The 26,968-nt window shown below is 36.1% G+C and overlaps 1 protein-coding gene across 3 annotated transcripts in view; it reads right to left on the reverse strand.

Annotated features, from left to right (window-relative positions):
- The window catches only part of PARP8 (poly(ADP-ribose) polymerase family member 8), a 182,599-nt gene that overhangs the window by 20,864 nt on the left and 134,767 nt on the right, over window positions 1-26,968 (reverse strand). For all 3 annotated transcript variants that reach the window (XM_053590897.1, XM_053590890.1, XM_053590904.1), the window contains 5 exons: window positions 23,002-23,127; window positions 21,654-22,218; window positions 19,171-19,221; window positions 18,990-19,085; window positions 4,508-4,600 (listed from right to left, as the gene is read on the reverse strand). In XM_053590897.1, the coding sequence (XP_053446872.1) occupies window positions 4,508-4,600; window positions 18,990-19,085; window positions 19,171-19,221; window positions 21,654-22,218; window positions 23,002-23,127 (931 nt within the window). The remainder of the gene's footprint in view (window positions 1-4,507; window positions 4,601-18,989; window positions 19,086-19,170; window positions 19,222-21,653; window positions 22,219-23,001; window positions 23,128-26,968) is intronic.

A 26,968-nucleotide genomic window follows, 5' to 3' on the forward strand; every position in this document is an offset into this window, starting at 1 on the left:
GACTGTCTAGGAAAGAGGGTAGTGTCTGAACGGGGACCTAAATGAGGTGAGGGCCGGAGACTGACAACTATCTGGGGAGAAAACGTTCCCGGTGAAGGCAGCCACACATGCAGAAAAAGAATCTGGTGCGCTCCTAGAATAGCAAAGTGCCTGACATCATCTCCCTTCTTTCTCCTTCCTCTGTCAGAGGCCATTAATGACTTTTAATACGCTAAATACAATAGCTTTATTCCTATGTTATCCTGTGATCCCTCTGCACAATTTACCAAGAGGCAGTGCTATACAGCAATTAAGAGTCTGGTTTCTCTCCCCAGTTCCCAAAACAATATGTATCTGGAAACTGAATCAGGAAAACTGATAGTGTCCAAATGGAGGGAGTTCACTTGAATGGACATATTTGTGTAAATACAAGTGACTTAAGGCAGCAATATATATACACAATATTATATAGGCACACACACATATCTGTATATATGCATCTTTGTAAGGAAAGGTATTTGGGGAAAGTTTTTGAAAGGGAATTTTAAAAAATGCACAGTAAGAGTGGAACAATTTCTGATTCTCCTGCTTTTGTGAGAGGGACACTGTAACCTAATGGCAACAGGGCTCACTCCATTGTGTGTGTATTCATAAAATACAGCCACCCGATCACAGAATACACAATTTCCAATGACCTAAAATAATTAATTAGCAACCCTGAGCCACAGAACATAACACGCTCCAAGTATACAGACATACACATTCAGAAGACTCATTCAGAAAACATTAGAACTGAAATAGCTAATGTTTCTGACACACTATTCCATATACAGGTGTGTGTACATCCATACATATATATCCTCTAAGGTAGATTCCAAGCAACAGATAAAATAAGGACATAACACAACTCTGTTTTGTCTTCCTTTTCTCTACTTAAATTCCTTTTACCCCAAAGAAGTGCACCTTAACCAGATACTCTTTTTTTTTTTTTTTTAATTTGGCCGGGGCTGGGTTTGAACCCGCCACCTCCGGCATATGGGACCGGCGCCCTACCCGCTGAGCCACAGGCGCCGCCCGATACTCTTCTTTTATTTCTAATGAAATAAAAACCCCAACGAGAATTCCTGAGAAAGAAGAATCAATTCAACAGCCATTTTGGACACGTGTGTGTGTGTGTGATAAAAAAAATAGCTGGGCTTTCTGGCAGGCGCCTGTAGTCCAAGCTACTTGGGAGGCTGAGGCAAGAGAATCGCTTTAGCCCAACAGTTGGAGGTTGCTGTGACTTGTGATGCCACGGCACTCTACCGAGAGTGACATAGTGAGACTCTATCTCAAAAAAAGAAAAAAGAAAAAAAGAAAAGAAAAAAGAAAGAAAAAGTTTATACAATGCTATTTGGATTTGTATTCAATATACAAATCTCAATTTTTCTCAATTTTCATGGAGTAGAACATCACTGTAAAAAGTAAAAGATGACACATAACTATGATTAACCCAAATGATTTCCCCAATTCCAGTATTTAAAAACTAAATATTCTAAATAGTACCTTAGCATATATGATAAGTACTACACACAATAAGTGATACACATTTATCCTTTTTAGACTGAATAAAATGATTGAAGAAGGAATTTAGAGGATAACTAAGATACTTAAGGCAAGAATGCAAAGAAATATTAAATTCAAGCAAGTCCTCGTACTATACACAAGCGAAGATAAAAGTTCTGCGAGTTTGCTCAATTAGGTGCCTTCAAAGGACATTATATTACTTGCAATTCAACTGGTAGAGCAACCCCATGCCCCTCCCCGCATTTTGAAGTATGAAAGAACTCAGGACTCTGCTAATAAGATAAATTCAATCATTAGTATTTTACGGATAGGAGGTCCACATGGGTAAAGAAAAAGCACCTGCAGGGGTGGCCGATCAATACACAATGCAGTAGGAAAAAAGACAGTGGGTTCAGAGCTGTAAACCAGTGGTTGTCAAAACAATGCATAGTAACTTTTAAAAAGAATCTTACATGTGAGCACAATAAATAAACAAATAAAATGGAACTGTTCTGGCTAAAGCAATCTTTGGAGGCCTGGAACGGTGGCTGCTTGGACCGCAGGACACTGTCATCACAGTTGAGTCTCCTGAGCAATGTCACTACAGCCCCCAAAACTCTATTTAAAATTCAGGGTCAACTGATGCAATGAAACTTATGAGGCAGAGTTTCTTTCTGTTTAGAAAACGGAGTAGTTTCCATATAATCTTTAGGATTATGCCCAGAATATAGGAGAATCTGTTTTAAAAACAAAGTAGTGAAAAGAATATTGTCTTTGGAGAAGAACCACTGAGTTCTTTGATCTTTAGAGCTAAATCACTAAATTAAGCTGACCAAACATTTGTGCTCTATAACTATCATTAGACATTTATAGTTTAGTATTTATTTTTATTTAAGAATCACTATTTTTAGAGATGTAACTATTACAAGGAAAAAAGGCCACCTATTAGTTTATCAACCTACCTTACTGCTAGCATGATGCTAATCTTCCTTCTAATCAATAATTTACTTCTAGCCTTAAATTTCCTTGCTTGAAAAGAAATTTATACCCAGCAAAATCCCCAAATTGCAAGTTTACTACCTGAAGTAATTTTAGGATATATGCGCATACATACATACATATTTGTAAATATACAGGTAAGTATATTCACACATATACATCACCTCTTGTAAGATATTACTTATTTGTACATAGCTATATAGAGAACATATATTAATGTCTTTTTTTGCTTTTAACAATATTCCTTTCAAAGGATTAAAAAAAAAGAGTTTCCACGTAGTCCTCTAAGTATATATTAGTTATTTTCTTAGTTTTTGGGATTCTTAGTGCCATAAATACACAAATTTGTGCACATTATGTGTAGGAGTAATATCAATGTACACTTTTAAAATTTATATTAGTCAAGGAATAATTTTTTCCATATCACATAAGATTAATTTTCGACTGTACTATTTTTATTTATAATCAAATTATATAAAAAATATTGGCCTTAATATATCATCAGATAAATGTATCACAGGTTAGTGAAATAATGAAGTTCAGCGGCATGTAAATTCGTAAGGTCTAAGCTGTCATCTATCTTAATGAACTCTTGTACCTTCCTCTGGTGTAGTACCTATTACATAGCAGACATTCCAGACTCGTTGAAAGAATGACAGTATGTCTGTTGCATGGTCATTTTTCCTGTCCGTCTTTGTGAATTTTACTAACAAGAGACTGGCAATTCCTGTTACACATGGCGTCCTGTTGACATTTTCTTTTGTGCCTTTACTGAACTATACGTTCATGTTTTATGAATTTGCATCTTTTCCTCTATTAAATCTGTTATGCTCTTCACTTTTTCCTCAGTTTTTTTTTGAGTTTTTATATAATTATGATTGTGAAATTCTTTCACACTTTAGTGTTCACTGTTGTTTCAAGTAGAAACCAAAGTATGTGTGTTTATAGGAAACTGTTCATATTTCCCTTTATTATTTATAAACTGCATAAATGCAAAAATCTGATGCACTGTGCACACTCAGTTTTACCGTCCTCTAGTTTGTATTCAGTAAGCTTCCAATGAAATTGTTTTTGCATGCAAATTTAAGAATAAATTCTGAAATTCCAGTAACAATTAGTAAGGTGAAGAGCTGAACTGATGTCCCATCCGGTGCAGGTTATTTGTTCCCACCTATAGTTCTTTAGTTAGGGAAGGTACGATACCTACTTTAACATACAGGGTAGACATAAAGTTCATGTACAATTTACTGTACTAAACTATTGTAAACTGCACACGAACTTTATGTCCACCCCCATACATTGAATTTGTTTATAACTTAATCCATATTGTGGTTAGCCGTCATTCTACTTTTTGCCAATACTGTATTGTGTTAAAATATTGTACCATTCCACATGCTTCCAGATATGGTTGGTATAGTCTCTATTGTTAACATTCATTAACTTTTTAAAAAGTGTTCTCCACTTCTTTCTTATAGGTGAATTAGTAGTTCGGTCAGGCTCTCTAAGTGAAAAAAACACTGAAAAGTTGATGGAATCACTTTTCTTCCAATCTCATACACATTGCTACTGTAAAATTGAATACTATCTTTTTATTATATACTCTGCCTATTATGTTTCACTTATGTTTTAAAAATAAATTGGCTCCCGTTTTATGGCAGTATGCCTTTACAAATAAATTTTACATAAAGCAGGTAGGAGGGTTTCAGTATCTCAACTTCACCATGTAAGATAAGAATTACATTTCTTTTTCATACAGTAGAAGCTGGTTTAACTTCTCCCCTTGGCAATTGCAAAATGGCAAAACACACATTAAATGAGGAGAGAAAATTTAGTTCAAATCTAAAAAATATCAAATGCTAGCTTTCCTTTTAATAAGAAGCTACCAAAAATATTCCCCAAAGAACAGCAGAGTAAAGTTAACAAATGGACTGGAACAAATTTTTCAAATCAAAATGTGAAATAATGAAGTGTCACATATTACTACCTGAGCTCCAGTTGCTATTTCATCAGCAGCTTCATTCATTACTCCCAGGGTTTGGAAAGCAAATACACACAGCTCCCGTTCACACACAGTAGGCTACGAAAGACAGAGGAATCAGTTATAACACTCTTTCCTTCTCTCCATTCCTAAATTTAATTTATAACATTTCACATAACAAATAGAAAATGCGAAGTTGTGGACATTTTCTTAAATTCTGGTAACAATAAGTGTCAGAAATGACGCATTTCAGTTCGTTTCAGGCACTTGCACTCAAAACAATTTAGCAATCAGATGAAAATATTCTTGAATAGAAAATCTGTCTCTCCTGCTTAATATACATTTGCACGTGAGCTGCATTCAAAATAAATACCAAAGCTGGTGATATAATAAAAGATGAGATTAAATACAAAAATGGTATGAATCAAATGTATAAAGGAGAATTCCACCTTTTCCCAGGAAATTTCCTTTGGAGGAAAAAAACCGTGATTCTGCTTACTTGCTACCATCTCTTGAAAGATTAGTTTGGTTGCAAAGACTTTTGACTTCAATAACCTCCTAAAGTCAACAGCACTGAGATATACACTCTGCAATTACTTTGGAAGAGCTCTCATCTTTCAAATCTAATCCAGTGTCATCCTTTTGATTTATCTTACCTCCCGAGTTACAATGCATTGGGTAGCTGATGAAGCCTAGCATGATGCGACCCACGGCGCCTCTGCACCGTGGACAGAGGCATTTGTTAGTGACACTGCTCCTGTGCTCCTTCTTTCCCAGGACAACTTGGTCTATTGGTGACCAGTAGGAAAGTATAGCCTCATTCTGAACATCTTTCATATTCGAAAGGAGACCATATGCGTGGCTTTATAGATCGAAAGGTCTGGCCAATCACAAAGACTTCTAGTTTGGCCCAAAAAGAAGTTTTAGAAAAAAAGGAATTGATATATTTTCCTTTCTCTGCCTTAAAAGTGTAGTTTGATTCCATTTTCAGGAACTTCAGAACCATGAGAAGAAGCAGAAAAAGTTCTTTATCCAGGCTTGTGGCTAAGTAATTTCGGATATACATCGAGCAGAGTGTTCAATTCCTACTCTCTTGGTACTTCAGCATTGATCTTCTATTATTTGTGTGTATCTATGTGCGTACAGGTGGCACATTTTTTTCCCTTGAGAATATTAAATTGCTTCATTTGTTCACTTTCTGAGGCTGAGAGTGTGGCATGATCTGAAATAAGAGTAGCAACCATTTACTGCGTATTTACTATAGCATCAAATGCTATTTTGGTGTTTGAATACCATGAAAACTGTATAAAAACAAAACTCCAGGCAGAAGATAAGCCTTGAATATCCTAAAGAGCTCTAGGAATTTATTCCTGACCAGTTATCCAAAGTTCACTGAGGAAATAAATAGTGACACAGAAGGCATTTTATTTTTAATAACGCTCTTGTTGAATAACCATCACTTTAGTAAAATGAGGTGTGATTAATTTTCATATGAACCTTGAATAACTGATCACGTTTACTTTGTGATCATCTAAATATGTACATATTTATGTTTGCACATATGTGCGTGCACACGTATATGTATACACACACATTCTGGGAAACATAACCAGAGAAACCACTTTTCTGGTACCAAATTGTTAAACAACGGAAGTAAAATGAAATAAAATACTTCACCACACTAGATTGAAAGGTTAGTATTAAAAACATTGAATAGAGAAAAAGTTTCACAGATGAAAAAATACAATACACACAAATCCTCTCACCCACCTCTATCGGCACACGGTGTCAACACTCCAGGTATTCCTGGGCCAGCTCCACTCCGTCTCGGAGAATTTTTAGCAATTTCACCCACTCCACCCTATTCTCTACCCTGGGTAACAGGGAAATTTCAGTGCTTCCTATAATGCTTTCTTCTGCATTTCTGCCCCACTCCCTTCAGGCCTGTTTATATGCAAACCTCCACAGCTCCAAATCCATCACATGGACTTGCCAACAGACATGTTATTTTAAATAATAAACCTGCCTTACTAATGACACAACTGTAATGATTACTTTATGAACATTTCTTTTTCTATTACATGTTTTTAAACAAGGGTTAAAAAGTAACCCCGCTTCCTATACTGAAACATATAAGGCTGATTTCTAGGAATATCCTTTTACCAGGCAGAAATCAGGAATGCCAGAAACTTGCTTTTTGGAAACAAAAACCAAAACATTTTGCTATCATACTGAAAAATATACAATGAAAGCATAAAATACATTCTCATAAAAATAATTTTATCTTCTCTTTAACACAGCAACTGCAAAGATCAAAACGCAATTAATTTATATACTGTTCTAATGCTATACTGTGCTAAGTAAATTCACCGTGCTAAGTGAATTTTGAAAATAATAATTTTTTATCTTTTGCTCATTTTTACTGAAAGGTGCGAGGCGTATTCAGGATATAAGATATAAATTGGTTTAATTCTGAGGCAAGCATTTGTATATTTTTAGACTTATTTCTGCAGAGTAGTAGTCTGCGCTCCTTGTTTACCCACATTTGAGAAAAGTTCAAAATGTCAACACAGATGATGCACTAAAAGAAAGTTCTCAAACTATAGTAAGTGGTCAAGATTAGGTGGTCTCTTTGCTCACAGAGGAATATTTAAGTCGAGGAAGAGAAACTGAGTCATTTTTTCATAATAAAACATAGTTATTCTGTGGACTAGCCTTATCCCACGTTAAACTGATTCCCATTCAATCCCCCACCCTGACAAATTCTGCTACTGGGACAGACTATGTTATGGTCCATTATTTCACATCCAAAAACACAGTCGACAGTATCTTTTCTGATTCACCTATGCAAGTTTCACCTAACTTTGGGGGGCTGTTGGGAGGGCTTCACTTGCTTCTGTCGGGGCAGATTTTATGTTTCTTGATTTTTGTGTATCTCAAAACTTTCTTAATGATGCATTTGGTAGCCCAGCAATTGCTGGCATCAATTCAAACTAGCACATAGTCATTTAAGAGCTATTATCAGTTCAGTGCAATGTCAGGTTTTATTACCCATACTTAATGCAAAGTATGTATGCCTAAATATAACCAAGTGTGTATATTATTTATCAATTCAAATTTGAAACACATCTATGAGTTTTAATTCAAAAACTGATTATAAAATTCTATTACACCGAAAAATTAATTTCTATAATGTAGACTGTAAAACCATGGCAAGTCCTTCTATTATCAACAGGTACATATTTGCTACATAATATTCATTATGCATCATTTGAAAGCATGGGTCATTGTTATCTGTGTTCTTAAATTTTTGGCTACTATGGATATATTTTTAGATTTATTTGAAACAAAACTATTTAAATAAAAAAAATTTTAAAAAGCAATTTAAATGTGAGCAATAAAAACATATTTCTAAAAATGTTTTTAAGCCCACAGGGATATTTTAGAACTACTAACTGTATTTTAGAAAATTTGTGTTTACAACGAATTTAAATTACCCTCTACTAAAAACAGAAATGATAACAACTCTAAAGAACCTAACTATAGGGCGGCACCTGTAGCTCAAAGGAGTAGGGCACCGGCCCCATATGCTGGAGGTGGCGGGTTCAAACCCAGCCCCGGCCAAAAACTGCAAAAAAAAAAAAAGAGCCTAACTATAGAGAGAGATAAGCAAGGTATCAGTGAGTGTTGTTCAAACAATGCTGCCATGGTCTTATTGTCAAACAGAATACTTCACATAAGGCCAATGTATAAAATAGATCAAGGTGGAGCTTGTTCCGGGTGGAGCGTGTGTGTGGTTTGGTTTTCCTATTTGTAAAATGAGAATAAAAATACTATGAAGTTCTTCAAGTCGATAACAGGACCAAGTGAGATAAGGTTTATAAAATCTCCTGGAGGAACGTAGAGCTGCTTAAATACAACCAATATAAGATAACCTAAAGCTGTCTCCGTTACCTGCTTTGACTCAATGTGTATACAAAGATAAGTATCTAACAAAAAATAGTTTTCTTTGAAGCATATTTTATTTGCATATCTATATTTTATCAAAACTCTGAATTTATTGCTTCAATCTTTCTTACTAAAAATAAACAAGCAAGGTAAATACAAATGTTTTTAAAATTGGTGTTGAAAAAATATGAAAATAATTACATGAATATCTTATAGAACCACAAAACCTATGAGTCTTTTAATTCTCCGTATTTATAGCCTTATGGTTAATGTTTTGGGTTCTGTTTGAGGTCAAAGGACACATTCAGGGCACGGAAAGGTTCAATGTCAATAAGAGAGCTAGAAATCTCATAAGCAATTAAGGCAGATTCACAGTAAGGTAGGATCGGGTCTAATTAAACCTGAACCCATAGAGGACCCTATTTGCTGCATACAACAAAAGATGTTTGAACATTATAACTAATTTCTATTCAGTTGAATATTTTTTTAAAAAAATCGTGCTTTTGAACTAAGTTTCTTGGCATAATCATTATTTTAGCATGGTTTGTGTTTCAGAACTTGAAATCTAAACTTCTATGATGGGGGAAGTGTTAATAGAACATGCTTTTTTATCCATTCTTTAAATACTAAAGTGTGAGCTAAATGCAAACGACCTACCTGTCGTTTTACTCTTAGAAAGTAAACTGTGACATACCCAGATTTGAGAAACTTGAGCGTGGTCTTTTTGTTCAAACAAAATACTTCACATAAGGCCAATGTATAAAATAGATCAAAGTGGAGCTTGTTCCAGGTGGAGCATGTGTGTGGTTTGGTTTTCCTATTTGTAAAGTGAGAATAAAAATGATATCGAGTTCTTCAAGTCGATAACATGACCAAGTGAGGACCATACCCTCATGCTCAAGTTTCTCATAAATTTTCATGGGAATGCCTTAAACTACGGCCAAATTATAACTGGGTATTGTTAATTTCACTCAGAAAATAGAATCCTTAGTTAGAAACATCTGCCCCCAAGGCCCATAGGAAGGCTGGATTCACAAAAATGTAGATTCTCGGGTTTCGTGGTAGTATTTATTTGAATAGAATTGGGCATCACGCTTAAGAGGGCGAGAGACATGTGCAAATACATTTAGGATTCAGCACTCTAGAATCCCATGCCTGATCAAACCAGTCAAAGCAAGTAATCAAGGACGTTTTCCCATGGCAAAAGAAGAAAATGAGATCATAATTCTCACATCATATGTCGGTGTGGAAAATGGGAAAGTATTATCAACCATGGACACGCAGAACGATTGCCAAGTATGGGTGACACAGGTCTGCCTTTGCAGGAATGTCAATTCACACGACCACAGGGTTTTCTAGCAGAGATGGACAGCTGACATGTAGTGTGCGCCAGTAAGAAAATCAACTGCACTCGTCCAAGAGTGAGGTGTCTAAGGGAATTAGGAATTTAGAAGCCAATTCAACTGCAGTATTTCTGGCAATAAATCCTTGTTTTCTTAGTTTCCAAAAACACTTGATGAGGATAATAATCAACATTTTAAAAATACCTCTAAAACTGTTTGCTGTACGAACACTCTAGCTGATTTAAAAATGGACAGAACTACTCATTTGGTTTGGGTTCAGTTTTCTGATGAGAATACCAACTGTACCTCCAACCTGAAAATCCAGGACTCTGAATAATGACCCTGTGTTAATGCCAGTTTTGTGCAGTATCAAAGTGTTGTGTCAAGACTCAAACCTGGGAATGACATTTATAAACCTTACAAACAATAGTAAACTCTGGAGCATGGGAGTGTTTCTAAATACAGTAGAACTCCTATAAGTTGACCACCCAAGATTCTGGAATGAACTAGGCCTGCTGTCCTGATACTTGTCTGTGGTGGATTTCTGGTCTCTGAAAATTAGATCAACTTAAGGAGGTGGTCAATGCAGGGAGGTGGTCAGCTATGGAGGTTCCACTGTAAGTAATTTAGTTCCTGGTATTAAAGTGGGACACGCTAATCCAGATTTCGGAGTAGAGTGACTGTATAAAAGCAGAGTCTAAAATTTTAGGGCTTGGTGGGGAAAAAAGGTTAAAGAGGATTTATGTCATTTAAAAAGCAATCAGGTTTGGAGAAAGAGGAAAAAATATGAGAAAGAGTCTGAATTTAGAAAGAAGGAGATCTAACAAATGTGGTAAAGATGTTAGGCACAGACTTCTATAGAAACCAAGTTTTAGGTAATATATTTACATCATTAACTGGGTTATTGCCTATTATCATTATATTATTAACTCCAGACTTATTATAGCTTTTAATGTGTCATGTGCACTGAAAAAAAGCCAATGAATCAGTTAATACCCTATAAGAAATTATATATTTAATTTATATATATTTATAAATATATATATTTATATATAAAATAAATTATATATATATTATTCCTAAGTTTATAAAAAAACACATTGCAGCGTCAATATAAGAAAGTTATACAATGAAAAAAGGAATGCATCCAACTTAGTGAAAACATCCCTTTCATTGAATCAAGGTGGGTCTGTGTGCCTCTCTTCCTCCGAGCACAACAGTTTTTGATTTTCATTTCCTGATCTGATTTCCTATGTCACTTATCTTGCTGTTTATTTATGAGATCAAAGTAAGTTTTCTTACTTCTCACTGATACCAGTCTGCATCACAACAATAATAAAACACCTGATAACTAGCTAAAATATATTTATTTAGAAACATTTCCCTCTCTCACTCATAAAAGCCTATCTGCTTAAAAAAAAAAGACATCAAAATTCACTGATACATATATAAAGCCTAACAATATTTGGAGTAAGGCACAAAGAATACTAATATGCTATTTTTACAACTTACTCAGCAATTAAACTACAAAGAATGAACTCCCAACAATGAGTATAGCACATTTGCAGGATATAAACATAGTTAGTTCAAGAACCTGGCCTGGTGCCATTCTGATGAGTATTAGAATCCAGTTTCTGTTACTTGCTAACAGAGAAACATTGAATAAATTGCTCTTTTTCTCATCCATAAAGTGGTGATAATATAATACCTACCTCACAGAGTTATTACGAGGATTGAGGTATACACTGCGTGTAAAGCACTCTGAACACCTGTTCATATCCAAAAGTATTTACCATTGATAACTTTCAATTGTTATCTAATTGTAACTTTCTGCAATAAAAATGGGATTGCTATGGATCAAGCAACAGATCAAGATTACCACACGGACACTAACAAAGTAAAAACGTTTCTCTCAAGTTGATAAGGCTGAGGGGATCAGAAGATTCTCCCCATTCTCATCATAACTACACATAAAAATAAAACTGCATAATTATTTAATAATTAAATGTTGATTTAGTTAATTAGGTTTTCAGAATAACATTCTATCGCTGACAGAAAAGTTGACTGGCAAAAAAATGGCATACAGATCACAAGAATCATATCTATACATGTACACACACACTTATATATATATGTTTCTCTTAAAACAATAAAAGATCCATCATAAAACCTTTCAGAAGATTATGTTCTTAAAATCCCTATAATACATGTTTCTTACAAGTATAAACCTTGAAATAGAAACAAGTTCTAACAGAATTATCATTTTCAAAGTTTTGTGTTTCATCTTTTCAAATACATATTCCAAAAACAAGACAACCTTCCCTGAAAAAGTGTAACACAGACCCTGGCATATTGCCTTCCATTTATCAAAACTTCAGTAAGCATCTATGATGCAGAGTTTTGAAATCAGACAGAATTAGGTTCAATGCCCAACTTCTATTTTCTGGGTAGTTTTGAATGAATTCCTTAACTTCTATAATTCTTAATCTCCTTGTTTGCACCATGGGAGTCAAAATACCTACACCAGAAGAGTTTTGTGGAAAGCCAAATATCTACACACAGCACCTGGCCCACAGCCCCAGTCCTGTTAACCACAATAGATATTAGATCAGTAATTATCTTCATATTTACCTACATTTCATTGTTCTTCAAATTCCAAACATGGACCTTGCCTGCTATGCAGACATGGTACAATGTATTGGCTTGTTTAAAACTTAAGATGGGCTGGACATGGTGGTCTATGCCTGTAATTCTAGCCTTCTGGGAGTGTGAGGCAGAGGGATTGCTTGAGCTCAGGAGTTCGACACCAGTCTGAGCAAAAGCAAGACCCTGCCTCTATTAAAAGTAGAGCAAATTACTTACTAAAGGCAGAATACAAATGTCTACATACAATAACTAAGAAAATGCCATGAAGGCTACGTTGAACAGTTTGATGAGAATATTTCAGATTGTATATGAAACCAGCACATTGTACCCCTTGATTGCACTATGTACACAGTTATGATTTAACAATAAAAATAAATAAATAAATAAAAGAAAATAATTATTAAAAAAAAAAAAAGTAGAGCAAATTAGCCAGGTGTTTTGGCAGGCACCTGTAGTTTCAGCTACTTGGGAAACTGAGGGCAAGAGGATTGCTTGAGCCCAAGAGTTTGAGGTTGCTGTGAGCTATGATGATGCCATGGCACTCAACTCCAGGGTGACAGAGTCAGAGTCTTCTCAAAAAAAAAAGTAAAGTACATACATAGGGAAAAAGGCAACCAAAATGATGGGTCCAAGAGAAAACAGAGGTATGGGACTTACTAAACAAAGACTTTAAATCAGCTATTTTAAAAGTGTCTAAAGAGCTAAAGGAAACTATCCAAATAAAGAAAGGAAAGTCAATTTCTCAATAAAGAGAGAGCATTAACACAATTTATAAAAATTAGAAAAATAGAAATTAAAAAGTTGAAAAGCATAATAAGTGATAGAAAAAAGTCATATTTGAACAAGCATTAAAAACATAATCACGAACATGAAGACAGGTCAATGAAAACTATCTAACATAGAACAGCAAGAATAAAGAATGAAGAAAAATTAACAAGCCCTTAGAGATGTGTGGGACATTTTCACGCAAACATACAGATAATGGAATTATCCCAAAAGGGAAGAGAAAGGATATAGAAAGAATATTCAAATAAATTATTACTTAAAACATCCCAAGTTCATAAAAAAAATTAATGTATACTTCCAAGAAACCCCCAAACTGCAAATAGGATGAACATAAAGGAGTAGACAGACACACACACACACCATAATCAAAATGCTGAAACCCACTTACAAAGATGAAGAACAAATCTTGAAAGCAGGAAGAGAAAAATGACTCCTCACATACAAGGGAATCCTTCACAAGAGAACAGTTCATGACTCATCAGAAACCATGAATACTAGACAGTAGTGCAAGAACTTATTCAAAGCGCCAGGGAGGGGCGGCGCCTGTGGCTCAGTCGGTAAGGTGCCAGCCCCATATACCGAGGGTGGCGGGTTCAAACCCGGCCCCAGCTGAACTGCAACCAAAAAATAGCCGGGTGTTGTGGCGGGCGCCTGTAGTCCCAGCTACTTGGGAGGCTGAGGCAAGAGAATTGCTTAAGCCCAGGAGTTGGAGGTTGCTGTGAGCTGTGTGATGCCACGGCACTCTACCAAGGGCCATAAAGTGAGACTCTGTCTCTACAAAAAATAAAAAATAAAAAATGCATGACAAAGCGCTAGGGAGACATTTAAACAATAAAGAAAAACTGTCATCCAAGAATTCTATGTTCAGCACAACTATCCGTCAACCAATAAAGGAGAAATTAAAACACTCCCAGATAAAAGGCAAGAAAGCTCATCACTGGCAGAGATTTCCCAAAGGAAACAATAAAGGGAGTTCTGGGTGGCACCTGTGGCTCAAAGGAGTAGGGTGCTGGCCCCATATGCTGGAGGTGGCAGGTTCAAACCCAGCCCCAGACAAAAACTGCAATAAAGGGAGTTGTTCTTCAGGTTAAAAATGAAAGGACAACAGACAGTGCACATAAAGAAATAAAGGCCATGGGTGAAGGTAACTATATAAGTAAATATAAAAGAAATTCACATAAATGTAATTTATGTATTTAATGTATTGATACTTTAATATTTTTGCCTGACTTTTTTCTGCTTTAGAGGAGAACATGAAGCATTAATTGAAAATCTATATTGATAAGCATACAATATAAAGATGTAGTTTACATATTTATACATAATAGCATAAGATAAGGAGTGGAGCAATATCTTATACATTAGTAGAATCGAGTTGGTACCAATTTAGGAACAACCAGATTTTTAAAAAATTAAGATGTTAGTTGTAATCCCTAAAGAAATCCCTAGAAAATAGATTAAAATGTTACATCCTGAAAATTAAAACAGTACAATGGAAAATATCAATTTAACACACAGAATAGATACAACATAAATAGAAAACAAAATAGCAGAAGACTTTTCTTTTTAGTAATTACATTTAACTGCAGAGATTATCAAAATAGATAAAAAGAACAGATCCAATAATTTGCTACCAATAGGAGACTCTCTTTAGTTGTAAAGACACAAGTTAAAAATAAAAGCACAGAGAAAGAATAACCATGGAGCCTAGAATAACCAGAGAACTAGAGTGGGGACCCCAATATCAGACAAAGCAGACAGGAAGACAAAAACTGCTGCCACAGACAATGAAGAACATGAACAAAGGTCAAAACATCAAGGAGATAGAACATCCATAAACATATATTCTCCCAACAACAGACTGCCACCAAATACATGATTCAAGTACTTAGGGAGTTAAAGGTAAAAATCAGACAATTTAACAGTAATATTTGAAGACTTTAATACTCCCACTTTCAATAATGGTAACAAACAAACAATTAAAATTGAAAGAGGAAAACAGTAGAGAAATCCAATGAAAGAATCTATTCTTTGAAAAAATAAATAAAACTAACAAGTTTCTAGCAGAAGTGGCAAAGAGAAAAAAAGGAGATGACATAAATATACAAGATCTGGAATGAAACAAAAGTCCCTAGAACTTTGCAGACATCACAAGGATAATAAAGGAATACTAGTAAACAACTCTGCTCCCATAAATCTGGCATCTGAGACAAAACAGACCAATTCTTCCAAAAGCACAAATTACTGCATTTCACTCAATATAAAAAACATCTTTGGAAGGGCCCCATAACTAATAAAGAAATTGAATTCCTAATTAAAAGCCTCCGAAACAGAAATCTCCAGGCCCAGATGATTTTACTGCAGACTCCCTCATTTAAGAATTTGACAAAAAACTTGACATAATCTTTTCCAGAAAATAGACAAAGATTCTACATATCACATGAAAAATAAACTACACATCCATATACCCCATGAATAAAGTTGCAAACCAAATCCAGCAACAGACAAGTATTGTATCACATTACCAACTGGGATTTGACCCAGAAATAGAAATTCGACACATAAAAAGTCAATATGATAAACTGGTTAACAGAGCTTTTAAAATGATCATATCCAGAGGCATAGAAAAAGCAACAACAGGCAAGCAAACAAAAATTTTTTCATGATTAAAAAAACACTCAACGAACTAGGACTAAAAGGGAATTCACCTTAACCTGATAAAGGGAATCTATGAAAAATCCACAACTAATGGTGAAAGACTGATAGTTTGCCTCCTAAATCACATGATAAAGACTTCTGTTCATGCCACTTCAAATCTACATCACGTAAGAAAACGTAATAAATGGCATCCTGATTTGAACGAAAAAAGTGGAACTGTCTCTATTTGCAGATAATGTAATTGTATGTAGAGCAACATTAAAGAATCAAAAAATAACTTAACAGAGCTAATAAATAACTTCAATAGTTGCAGGATACAAAATTAAAGAGCAAAAATAACTTATATTTGTATACACCAGCAAAGAACAATGAAAATGAGATGCTTTCATTTATGGTAGCAGGAAAATAATAAAATACTTAAAAATAAATGTTCCCAATAAGTGTGAGACTTAGGGCTGGGCACCGTAGCTCAATGGCTAGAATGCTGGCCCCGTGCATTGGGGTTGGTGGGTTCGAACCTGGCCAGGGTCTGCTAAACAAGCAAACAAAAAAAAAAAAAATAGTGTAAGACTTGAATACTGAAAAAGAAAAAGGAACATTGAGTGAAACTTCCACAGACCTAAATAAATGGAAAGCTATCCTGTGTCATGGGTGGAAAAGGTTATATTGTTAATATGGTGTCTCAACTCACTCAGGGTGCTCTAACGGAGTATCATACTATGGGTGGCTTATGAACAATATTTTTTCCCTCACAATTTTAGAGACTAGCAAGTCCAAAATCAGGCTGCCAGCAAATTCAGTGTCTGGTGAGGGCCCAGGTCCTCACTCACAGATCAGTACCACTGATGAGTGCTCCACCCTCATCACCCAATCACTTACCAAAGACCCTACCTACTAATCCCATCACATGGAAATTAGCATTTTAAGATAAGGCTTTGGGGAGGATGCAACGGTTCAGTCTCCAGCAAAAGGCAATAGTCCCCAAATTCATTTTCAGATCCAATGCAAACCTATCACAATTCTAACTACCTTTTTGCAGAAATGAACAAGTTAAGCACAGAATTCATGCTGAGAAGCAAGAAGCTGCCAATAGTCTCGGCAACCTTGTGAAAGAAGAATAAAGATTTGTACTACTTGATTTCAAACTCAACGACAAAACTACATTAATCAGGACAGATACACAGATCAGTAGAAATAAAATTAGTAAGAGTCCAAAAATACACCCATATGTCTATGTTCAAACAATTTTCAACAAGAGTGCCAAGATAGTTCAATGGAGAAAGAATAGTCTTTTCAATGAATGGTACTAGGGAAACTGGATATCTACCCATAAAAGAATAATGTGGATCCCAGTCTGACACCACGCATAAAAATTAACTCAAAAAGGATCAGTGGCTGAAATGTAAAACTACATTTTATAAACTATAAAATTCTAAGAAGAAAACCTGGGTGTAAATCTATGTGACTTTGAATGGGGCAACAATTCCTCAGACACAACATCAAAACCACAAACTACAAAAGTTAATAAATAAGACTTCATGAAAATTAAAAACTTTTGTGTGTCAAATGATATAATCAAGAAAATGAAATGACAACCTATCGAGTAGGAGAAAATATTTGCCAATCATATATCTGTAAGGATCTATTTTTCAGACTATATAAGGAAATTTTACTACTCACCAACAAAAACACTAATAACCCTATTTAAACATAAGCAAAACACTTAAATAGAAAGTTCTCCGGAGATATACCAATGGTCAATAAGCACATAAAAAGATGCTCAAAATCATTAGTCACTAGAGAAATGCACATGAAAACTAGCAATAATAAAAAAGAAAAAGATGTGAACACATGGTGTAAAATGGTGTGGCTGCTGTTGAGACAGTGTGGTGATTTCTCGAAAAGTTAAACAGAGTTAACATATGTCCCAACAATTTCATCAGCTGATGAATGGATAAACAAATGTGGTATATTTGTGAAATGGAATATTATTAAACCATAAAAAAAAGTAAGTACGAATACATACTATGTAGATGAAACTTGCAAATATCATACTAGGTCAAAGTCAGAAACGAAAGGTCACCTATTATATGACTCCCATTTATATCAAACATCCAGAATAGGCGAATCCATAGGGACAGAATAAGTCAGCATTTTCCAGAGGATGACGGAAGGGAGAAATTAGGAGTGACTGCTAACACTTACGAGCTTTCTTTCTAGGGTAATGGAAATGCCCCACTATCTGGATTAAGATCACAAGATGGTTGTACAACACCACAATACATTAAAGATCTGAACTGTGTACTTTATATGATGGTTAAATGCTACATGAATTATCAAAAAACTGCATAAAAACTTTTGAAATTGAATAATTCTCCCCCAACGCATGTTTACAAAGATCATTTTCATATTCCCTTGATAATACGCTGAATTTGTTAAGAAGATCACCTTGTGGGAAATTTGTATTCTGATTTTCCTGATGCTACATGTTCCTCTTCTAACTGCCTTAGTGGCCAGGTATCCTCAAACTTTTTAAACAGGGGGCTGATTCACTGTCCCTCAGACCATTGGAGGGCTGGACTATAGTTTAAAAAAAAAAAAAACTATGAACAAATTCCTATGCACACTGCACATATCTTATTCTGAAGTAAAAAAACAAAACGGGAACAAATACAATCGCATTGCCTCACGTGGCCCGCAGGCCGCAGTCTGAGGACCCCTGACGCTCCTCTCTACAGTAAGCATCTTAAATTGTGAAGTTTTGAAGAAATACTGATAAAGCATCTTTGTTACATTACCCGTGAACACTGTTTCTTCAAAACTCCACAGTTTAAATGTTCATAGGTATAGGCAGACAGCTGTTAGGTAAAAAGCAAGAAACATAACAAGAAATACTTTCCCAATATCAAACTACTTGCTTTTTCACAAACTCATTCAGAATACTAACTCATTTTTTCTGAAAAACTATGCCACTTAATGTGTTACATAATTTGCTCAACAGACAGTATTTACTTAAAATTGCATTTATCTCCTTTTTTATTTTTGTGTTTCAAACCTGTTCATTTATATTCTAAATCAACTCTAACATTCCACCAACAGGAACTTACCCTCAGCATGGGGCCATTCTGAAACACATGTGGCTCATCACAAACCACGCAGTACTCATTCAATACAGGGATCCGCTGTTCAGCAAACTCGATTGTCTGAATAAAATAAGGAGAAAGAATTAAGTCGAGTTCATAAATGATTTGAACATATTTCTACAATGGACAGAGTTTTGCCTCATACCTGCACTAGGAAGCCACGGTCCCGTATTGGAATGCATTTTGCACCATTTGGCTATAAAAAAAAGCGAAGTAAAAAAATAACTTTTTAATTTGAAAAATGTATAAATTACAGCCTTTTACTTTTTGCAATGGTGAATACAAAAGTGATCTAAGAACACACCAAATATGAATTAAGTCACTAATTATGACATCAAGATTTTAGAATTTCTTGATTCGCTGTTATAAATACCCTTCTGCCATTACTACTGCAATCGCTGCCTACACTAAATCAACAGCATTCTCACTTTCTGACCACCTAGTAAAAATGATTCTTATCTTTACATGAACACAGAAAGTCATCCCCTCTGTTACTCATTGGCAAATGCTCATTCCTCTTCACAAGAGTACTTCAATCTTATTTTACAATCAGATGACATTATTCCTCCAAGGAAATCCTAGGAAGCTACTGAAAGTGGCACAAAACCAAGCTATATATTTGCCCAGCTGTATGAGAGGACATTAAGACACTTGCTTTTACAGAATATCTGAAATTATCTTTCGTGGGTGAAGCTATGATGGGGAACATTTCATTATGTAATTGTTCAACATTACTTTCTCCACATCTTTAAAGCTTATCTTTGAGTATAAGCAGGATTTTCACATAAAATTATCAACATACTGGCTCGGCACCCATAGCTCAGTGGCTAGGGTGCCAGCCACATACACTGGGGCTGGCTGGTTCAAATCCAGCTCCGCATTGCTTAAAAAAAAAAAAACAACTACAACCAAAAAATATCCAGGCGTTGTGGTGGGCGCCTATAGTCCCAGCTTACTTCGGAAGCTGAGGCAAGAGAATCTCTTAAGCCCAAGAGTTTGAGGTTGCTATGAGCTGTGACTCCATGGCACTCTACCAAGGGTGACATAGTGAGACTTCAAAAAAAAAAAAAAAAATCTATATAAGAATAACATTACTTTCAGGCTCAGTGCCCATAGCTCAGTGGTTATGGCGCCAGCCACACCACCAGGTCTGGCGGGTTCAAACCCAGCTGGGTCCTGCTATACAATAATGACAACTACAAAAAAAAAAAAAAAGGTAGCCAGAGGTTGTGGTGGGTGCCTGTGGTCCCAGCTACTTGGGAGGCTGGGGCAAGAGAATCCCTTAAGCTCAAGAGTTTGAGGTTGCTGTGAGCTGTGACACCACAACACTCTACCGAAAGCAGCATAGCGAGACTCTGTCTCAAAAAAAAAAAGAGTAACATTACTATCGGAAAGCACTATCATTTTTTGATCTGTTGTTGAGTATAACCATATAATGGTTAGAGGCAAATATGCACCTCCAACATACACACATACATTTAGTAAAAGGAAACAAAAACTTTTATCAATTATTTTGAATATGCAAATAATATACATAAGAAAGGCCTATTGCTTTATCTGAAAATTAGCTCTAATGCTAAACACTTAGTGATAAATTTTGTGTTAATACTGATCCTAACAAATACCATTAAAAGGAGTTATTAATACAGTCACCTCCTGGCCCATGTTTCCAAAAACAGCTTCAGTATGAACTGGACCCTAAGGTCAACTTCAAGGGAGGCTCTGGAGGATAGCTGGGATGCAAGTTCTCCCCACAGTGAACAGTACGCACAGGTAAAGTGCTCTGACATACAGGGAGGCCCAGAAGTTGCCCCTAAAATCGCCATACATAAGGAAAATGGGCAATTGTACCTCAATGTACCTTTAGCTACAAAATATTCATTACCTAATTCTACAAAGAAGTGGCCAACAGGTAGAGAAGATTTTGTAAATATTTGGTAAAATTCTGCAATGAATATTTTCTAAGTAAAGGTACGTGTAGTTACAATTTCCGATTTTCTCTATGTATGGTGACTTTAAGGGCTACTTCTGGGACACTCTGAAAACTGAAAGATTACTATTTATGTATTTACATTTGAGATAGAGTGCCATGGTATCAGCCTAGCTCACAGTAACCTCAAACTCCTGGGTTCAAGCAATCCTCCTACCTCAGCCTCGACAGTAGCTGGGACTTCAGGTGCCTGCCACAACGCCTGGCTATGGAAGATTACTCTTAATACAAGAAAAACATGGTCCTGCACTACTCATGTGAGAAAAACAGAGATTAGAAACACCTGCTTAATGAAACTTTAAAATTACACACTTGCTTAGAAGGAAAGGTTTTGTGAATCCAATTGACTTCTTTTCTTTTTTAGGAGCATTCGTTACCTCGTTACCATGGTGGAAATTTGAACAGGATCTCCAATAAATGGCTACATTTATTTTTTCAGAATCAAAACTGACATTTCTGTGCTGGTTGCAAATGTCTGGTGTGCAAAACAGTATCACAAAGGGAAAAAAGTAGATTACAACAGACAACGAACAAAAAAACAGGCTTGTTCCCTTCTTCCATCAGATCTTACCCCTCCAAAAATAGTCTACTGCACCTTAGCTAATATTTAAGAAGTCAAGGTGAAAATATTTACGCACAGCAGGCTGGGAAGATGAAGATGAAGATGGTGTTAAGATACCAATAAGCCCTGAGGTAAGAGAGAGCCTCCTGCCCTCTGCAGTAGGTTCCTTGAAAAGCTCAGTTTTGGATGACTTGGGGGCACTGGAGTAGGACTTGCTGAGCAATTTGTGATTTTTCAGTCCGTATAATTCTTCCATTCTGAGATTACTGGAGTAAGACCTACTTAACAGTTTGTGGGGCTTGAGGCTGGTGTTGTGCTCACAGCGTGGATCTCCAGAACAAGATCGAGTCAATAGTTTATGGGACTTCAAAGTGAGGCAGTCCTCTTGCTTAACAGCCGCAGAGCAGGAACGGTTCAAGAGTTTGTGTGATTTAATTGTTGTCATCGCCTGTTCGGCCCTGGGATCACTGGACAGGGAGCGACCAAAAGTCCTGTGCGACTTTGTGGGGCACAAGTCGTCCGTCTTGACCGTGCTGGAGCAAGTCCTCCGCAGCAGCTTATGTGTTTTGGAGATTCCATCTTGCTCAGATTTCAGTTTTGATTTACTTTTACCACAACCCGGGGGAGGATAACTTGGCGACCTTCAAAATTGAACAACAATTAATACAGGGCAAATCATGACCTTAAAAGACCACAGAGAACACTTGTCATGCTGAAACTCAACTGTGCTGATATTTTATCACCTCATTTTAATACAGCCTACTGAGTTAACACTGAAATCAAAAGTGTCTGCAGAATGATCACAGCACTTGAATCCCATTTTTCCTGAAATGCAAAGAAAGAAAGAAAAAATTCTCTAATTCCCCCCCCCATCCCAGAACTCTATTGGAATTAAGTTTGTTAAAGAAAATTCTACGTGATTAGAAATGAAGAATGTAATTTTAGTAAATTTAACCAATTGTTAAAGAAATAAAAACTCTAAACGTGGCTCAGCGCCTGTGGCTAAAGTGGCTAAGGCGTCAGCCACATATATCTGAGCTGGCAGGTTTGAATCCAGCCCAGGCCTGCCAAACAACAATGACAGCTGCAACCAAAAAATAGCCGGGCATTGTGGCGGGCACCTGTAGTCCCAGCTACTTGGAAGGCTGAGGCAAGAGAATCGCTTAAGCCCAGGAGTTGGAGGTTGCTGTGAGCTGTGATGCCACTGCGCTCTACCCAGGGCAACAGCTTGAGGCTGTCTCAAAAAAAGTAAATAAAACCCTAAATGTAGAAAAGACTATGTGTACAGAATGCATATAAATCTGTGCTTTCTTTGAAGTCATAAGGAAAATAAATAGATGCCAAGATTGTAGAAAGAAGGTTCTAAGTGTGGAGATCCATGCCCAGCATTTGGTAAGACAATGATGAAACAGCCCATTACCAACCTGCGCAAAGTAGAAAATAAGTGCAGGGGAGACTTCACTTTCTTCTCTGACAACTTCTTATTGTGCAGGCAATTGGATTTTTCTTTGCTCTGTTTCCACTGCTGTGTAACAAACGTCTGCATGATTCTGTCAACCCAAAGGCAATTCTGTTATCATGGTCCAAGGTAACTTCAATTAGTATTTCTGTATTTATTAGGTAGAGAATGCATTTATCAAAGGGAAATAAACACACAAGATTCTTCATATGAAGGCAAGCATAATACATCAAATTACAGCAGCCCTTTACTCTAATTAGGTCACAGGAAATAATAATTGCTAATTATTAAAATAATTAAATTAGAATATAACTTGATTCAATTAATAATCACATGCTAGAAGAAGTGATGGAAGAGAAAGGATGCCCAGAGAATTAGAAGGACAGCCTTGCTGGAGTAGCAAAAAAAAAAAATTCTTAATTCTTTTGTTGGTATTGGAAATACAATTTCTTGTGTTACTGATTATGGTGTTATTTGTTTACTTACTTTTTCACTTAGATAAGTAACTTGTAATTTGGTCCTGTTTTCCAACTGGACAACATAGGTCCAGTTAGTAAACGGATAATAATTAAAAGCTGATAGGTAAGCTTTTACAAAAGCTATATATAGCTTGAACATCAGCTTTTAATTAAGCTAACTTCTGACCTATGGTGTTATTTATGAAGATACAAGTAAAGCCAACTTCTTGTTACATAATGTGCTTCTGGATTTTTCTTCATGAAAAGGAAAGCAAAATAAAACTGTGAAATCACATATGCAAATAAATCATGCAAAACTGACTCCATGAAGAAATGTGGTCAGCAAACTGTAACTTCAGTCCAGCCCATCTACCTTTAAATAAGCCGTTTTTAAAACTTTGTATGTTCTTAAAATTTTTAGTTACCATCGTAAGGTAGGAATTCGGTAACTCTTAAATCTCAAGATTTTCTATGTCAAGATTATGTCATCACTGCTTTATGGTAAAGAACTGTGGAAAGTCAACTGTGAACTTCAAGGCAGCATTGATCTTGTGCAAGGTCTCAGGCTAGGGTGGCTTTCCTGCATCCCACCTGACAAGGGGCAATAGTAGATCCCCCTACGCTGATATTTAAGTAAACATGAAAATCTTCAGTTCGATGTTAAGTGTACAGTAAATTGAACATTTTGGTTTTCTTTTCAAAAGTCCCTTCTACATTGTCTGTTTTTCATGCTCTTTTCATTTGTTTCTAACACAGATTGCTTTTCAATAGAATACTGGTACCAATATTTGTTTACTAGTAAACAATATGGCAGGGAGTACACTAGGAATATTAGAGGTACAATTCCCCCTTTAATTTACAGAGAACCTTCAGCAAGTAAGCAATTAATCTGCACATTTCACAAATGAAGGAATGAGGTCTGCTCAGTGTGCCTGGGTATTGGTTACAGAATGGCTGTGTGTATATTGTCACACAAGGGTTTTCACATGCCCAATGCATGTTATTCAAAAGGGACAGATGTGACTCTTAGTACGAGGCCAATTATTAAATCCCTTTTTATAAAAAAACTAACTCATGTTGCCAACAAGCATATCACTTCGCTTTTCTACTCCAACCTTTCTTCTGCTATTTTGATGGGTTTAGAAGAAGTAACAGTCACACACAATCGTCTGGGGTACCTGGAGCAGTAGGGGTGGTGAGAAAAAAGAAGTAAAACTACCCCAAGTAATGCCGTGATTCCAAATCTGCAGTGCATTTGCTGAGAGCTCAGGAAAAGGGAAGAGTTGTATTATACATTTTGTGTTTGTAGTTTTTATTCAACCCATAATTTCAGTAGAATTAAAATGTAATCATAATATTAAAATCATCACTTCTCCCTGTACTTAAACTGAAATCTCCATTGACACCACCTTCAGTACCAAGCAGAGTCAGATTTTCTTCCTACAAAAACTTGCACCATTCCCCAAGAACAGGTTTGCCTAATCTTGATAAGTTAATTGGAACAACAACTGTAACAACAAAACTAACAGTACCAGGTCAACATGGGAAAATGCTCCCGCTTTCACAGTATACGAACATTCTAAAGTGTGACTTTCAACGTCTAAAATCAGTAATTCTTTTTTTTTTTTTTTGTAGAGACAGACTTTCACTTTATGGCCCTTGGTAGAGTGCCATGGCATCAAACAGCTCACAGCAACCTCCAACTCCTGGGCTTAAGCGATTCTCTTGCCTCAGCCTCCCGAGTTGCTGGGACTACAGGCGCCTGCCACAACGCCCGGCTATTTTTTTGGTTGCAGTTCAGCCAGGGCCGGGTTTGAACCCGCCACCCTCGGTATATGGGGCAGACGCCTTACCGACTGAGCCACAGGCGCCGCCCTAAAATCAGTAATTCTTAACTTGAATATCCAGTTTCCTAGACATTCTTGGATACAAAAGGTGCTAATTTATAGGACACTTAATGCTGTGCTGAATTTATAGCTTTCGATTAATTTATGTAATCTAAAGTATACATATGAGCAAGTGATATAATGACCACTTCTTTGTAATAGAGCCACGGAGAGATTTCAGTATTCACATTTGAGTTGCGCTGGCTGTTGTGCTGGCACAAAGAACCATTACCATTGCCACTGGCTGACGATAAAAAGAAAAATAAGATTTCAGGATAAACTGTACATTTATGCCAAGTGATGAGCAGATGGTGTCACAGCCAGCTACACAAATAAAGCTTCCAGGCCAGTTTAAAATAGAGAAAGTCAAATTTATATGAATGTCATCATGATTTTCTTCATGCTTACTTTAAAAGGACCATGCAATGGAGAAGCCAGTATTACAGTCAAACTGTGAGAGCAAAACAGCTTCAGCAAAACATCATCCATCGGATTGAATTAATGGTATTAAATTTGAATTTACGTATTTTATTTTCATTTGACCTTAAGTTGTATATGGAATTTGGTTTTATATATGTGGAACTCCACATAGGAAGACTGATACCTAATTTTATGTTGTACTTAAGGGAAAACTGGAGATTTGTGATGTATTTTCTCCCCTTTGAACACAAATTTTATCTATGCAGACTCAACATAAAATCATTCAAAGTTCAAGATTATTTCCAATGTCTAAGATACCCTCACCCTTTGAATGACAGATACTCCCTATATGATACTGGCTACTGCATCTGTTTCAGGTCAGCTGTGAGAAAACATGCAGGTATTTTTCACTCTATTGACTTCACGTTCTCTCAATATGGTTCAATGTCGAACATACATTCATGTATGATTTAAGGAAAAGGTTATCTAGGATTGTACAAAAGGCAGATTAATGTAGTGGGCAGATCAAAATTATTGTCCTGGACTCAAACTCTGGCTCCATCATTTTCTTGCTCTTTGGCTTAAGTGAGTTGCTCCACCTCTCTAGTACGGTGGAAGTAACAACATCTGCTTGACGCAGTTCCTGTAAAGATTCAGTGACTTCATACACATTGGGCACTATTCTAAGTGCCCGGCATATGAGTACAGCATAGGTATTTGCTGCTGGCATTGTTCAGATTACACTTCTACCCAAAACACACCAGAATAAAGAATAACAAACCACATAAAGGGTGTCTCTTATTTACTGAAAACATACATAATCAGTAACAAAAGGTCTAATTTCTAAACCTCCTGCCTTCCTAATTTACTGTATGTTGTTGGGAAAATAACCTCTTTATGTTTCAGTTTCTTAGTATAAATTATTGCGAGGATGAGATCAAATTTTCTAAATTACATAGGTCCTTTGACTCAAAAGGACCTAAGGATCACAACCAAAAATGCTTAAAATGGGGAAACTTAAATATATCAGAATCATCTAAAAGTAATTCTAGTCCATACTAACCAACTTTCCACATAGCTAAAATTTATCACTAAAAAAAGTAGCTTTTCGAAAGCATTTGAATGGGACTAGAAATTATATATATATTACATATTCTACTTGGTGCTT

This window comes from Nycticebus coucang, chromosome 1 (assembly GCF_027406575.1).
Source record: "Nycticebus coucang isolate mNycCou1 chromosome 1, mNycCou1.pri, whole genome shotgun sequence".
NCBI lineage: Eukaryota > Metazoa > Chordata > Mammalia > Primates > Lorisidae > Nycticebus > Nycticebus coucang.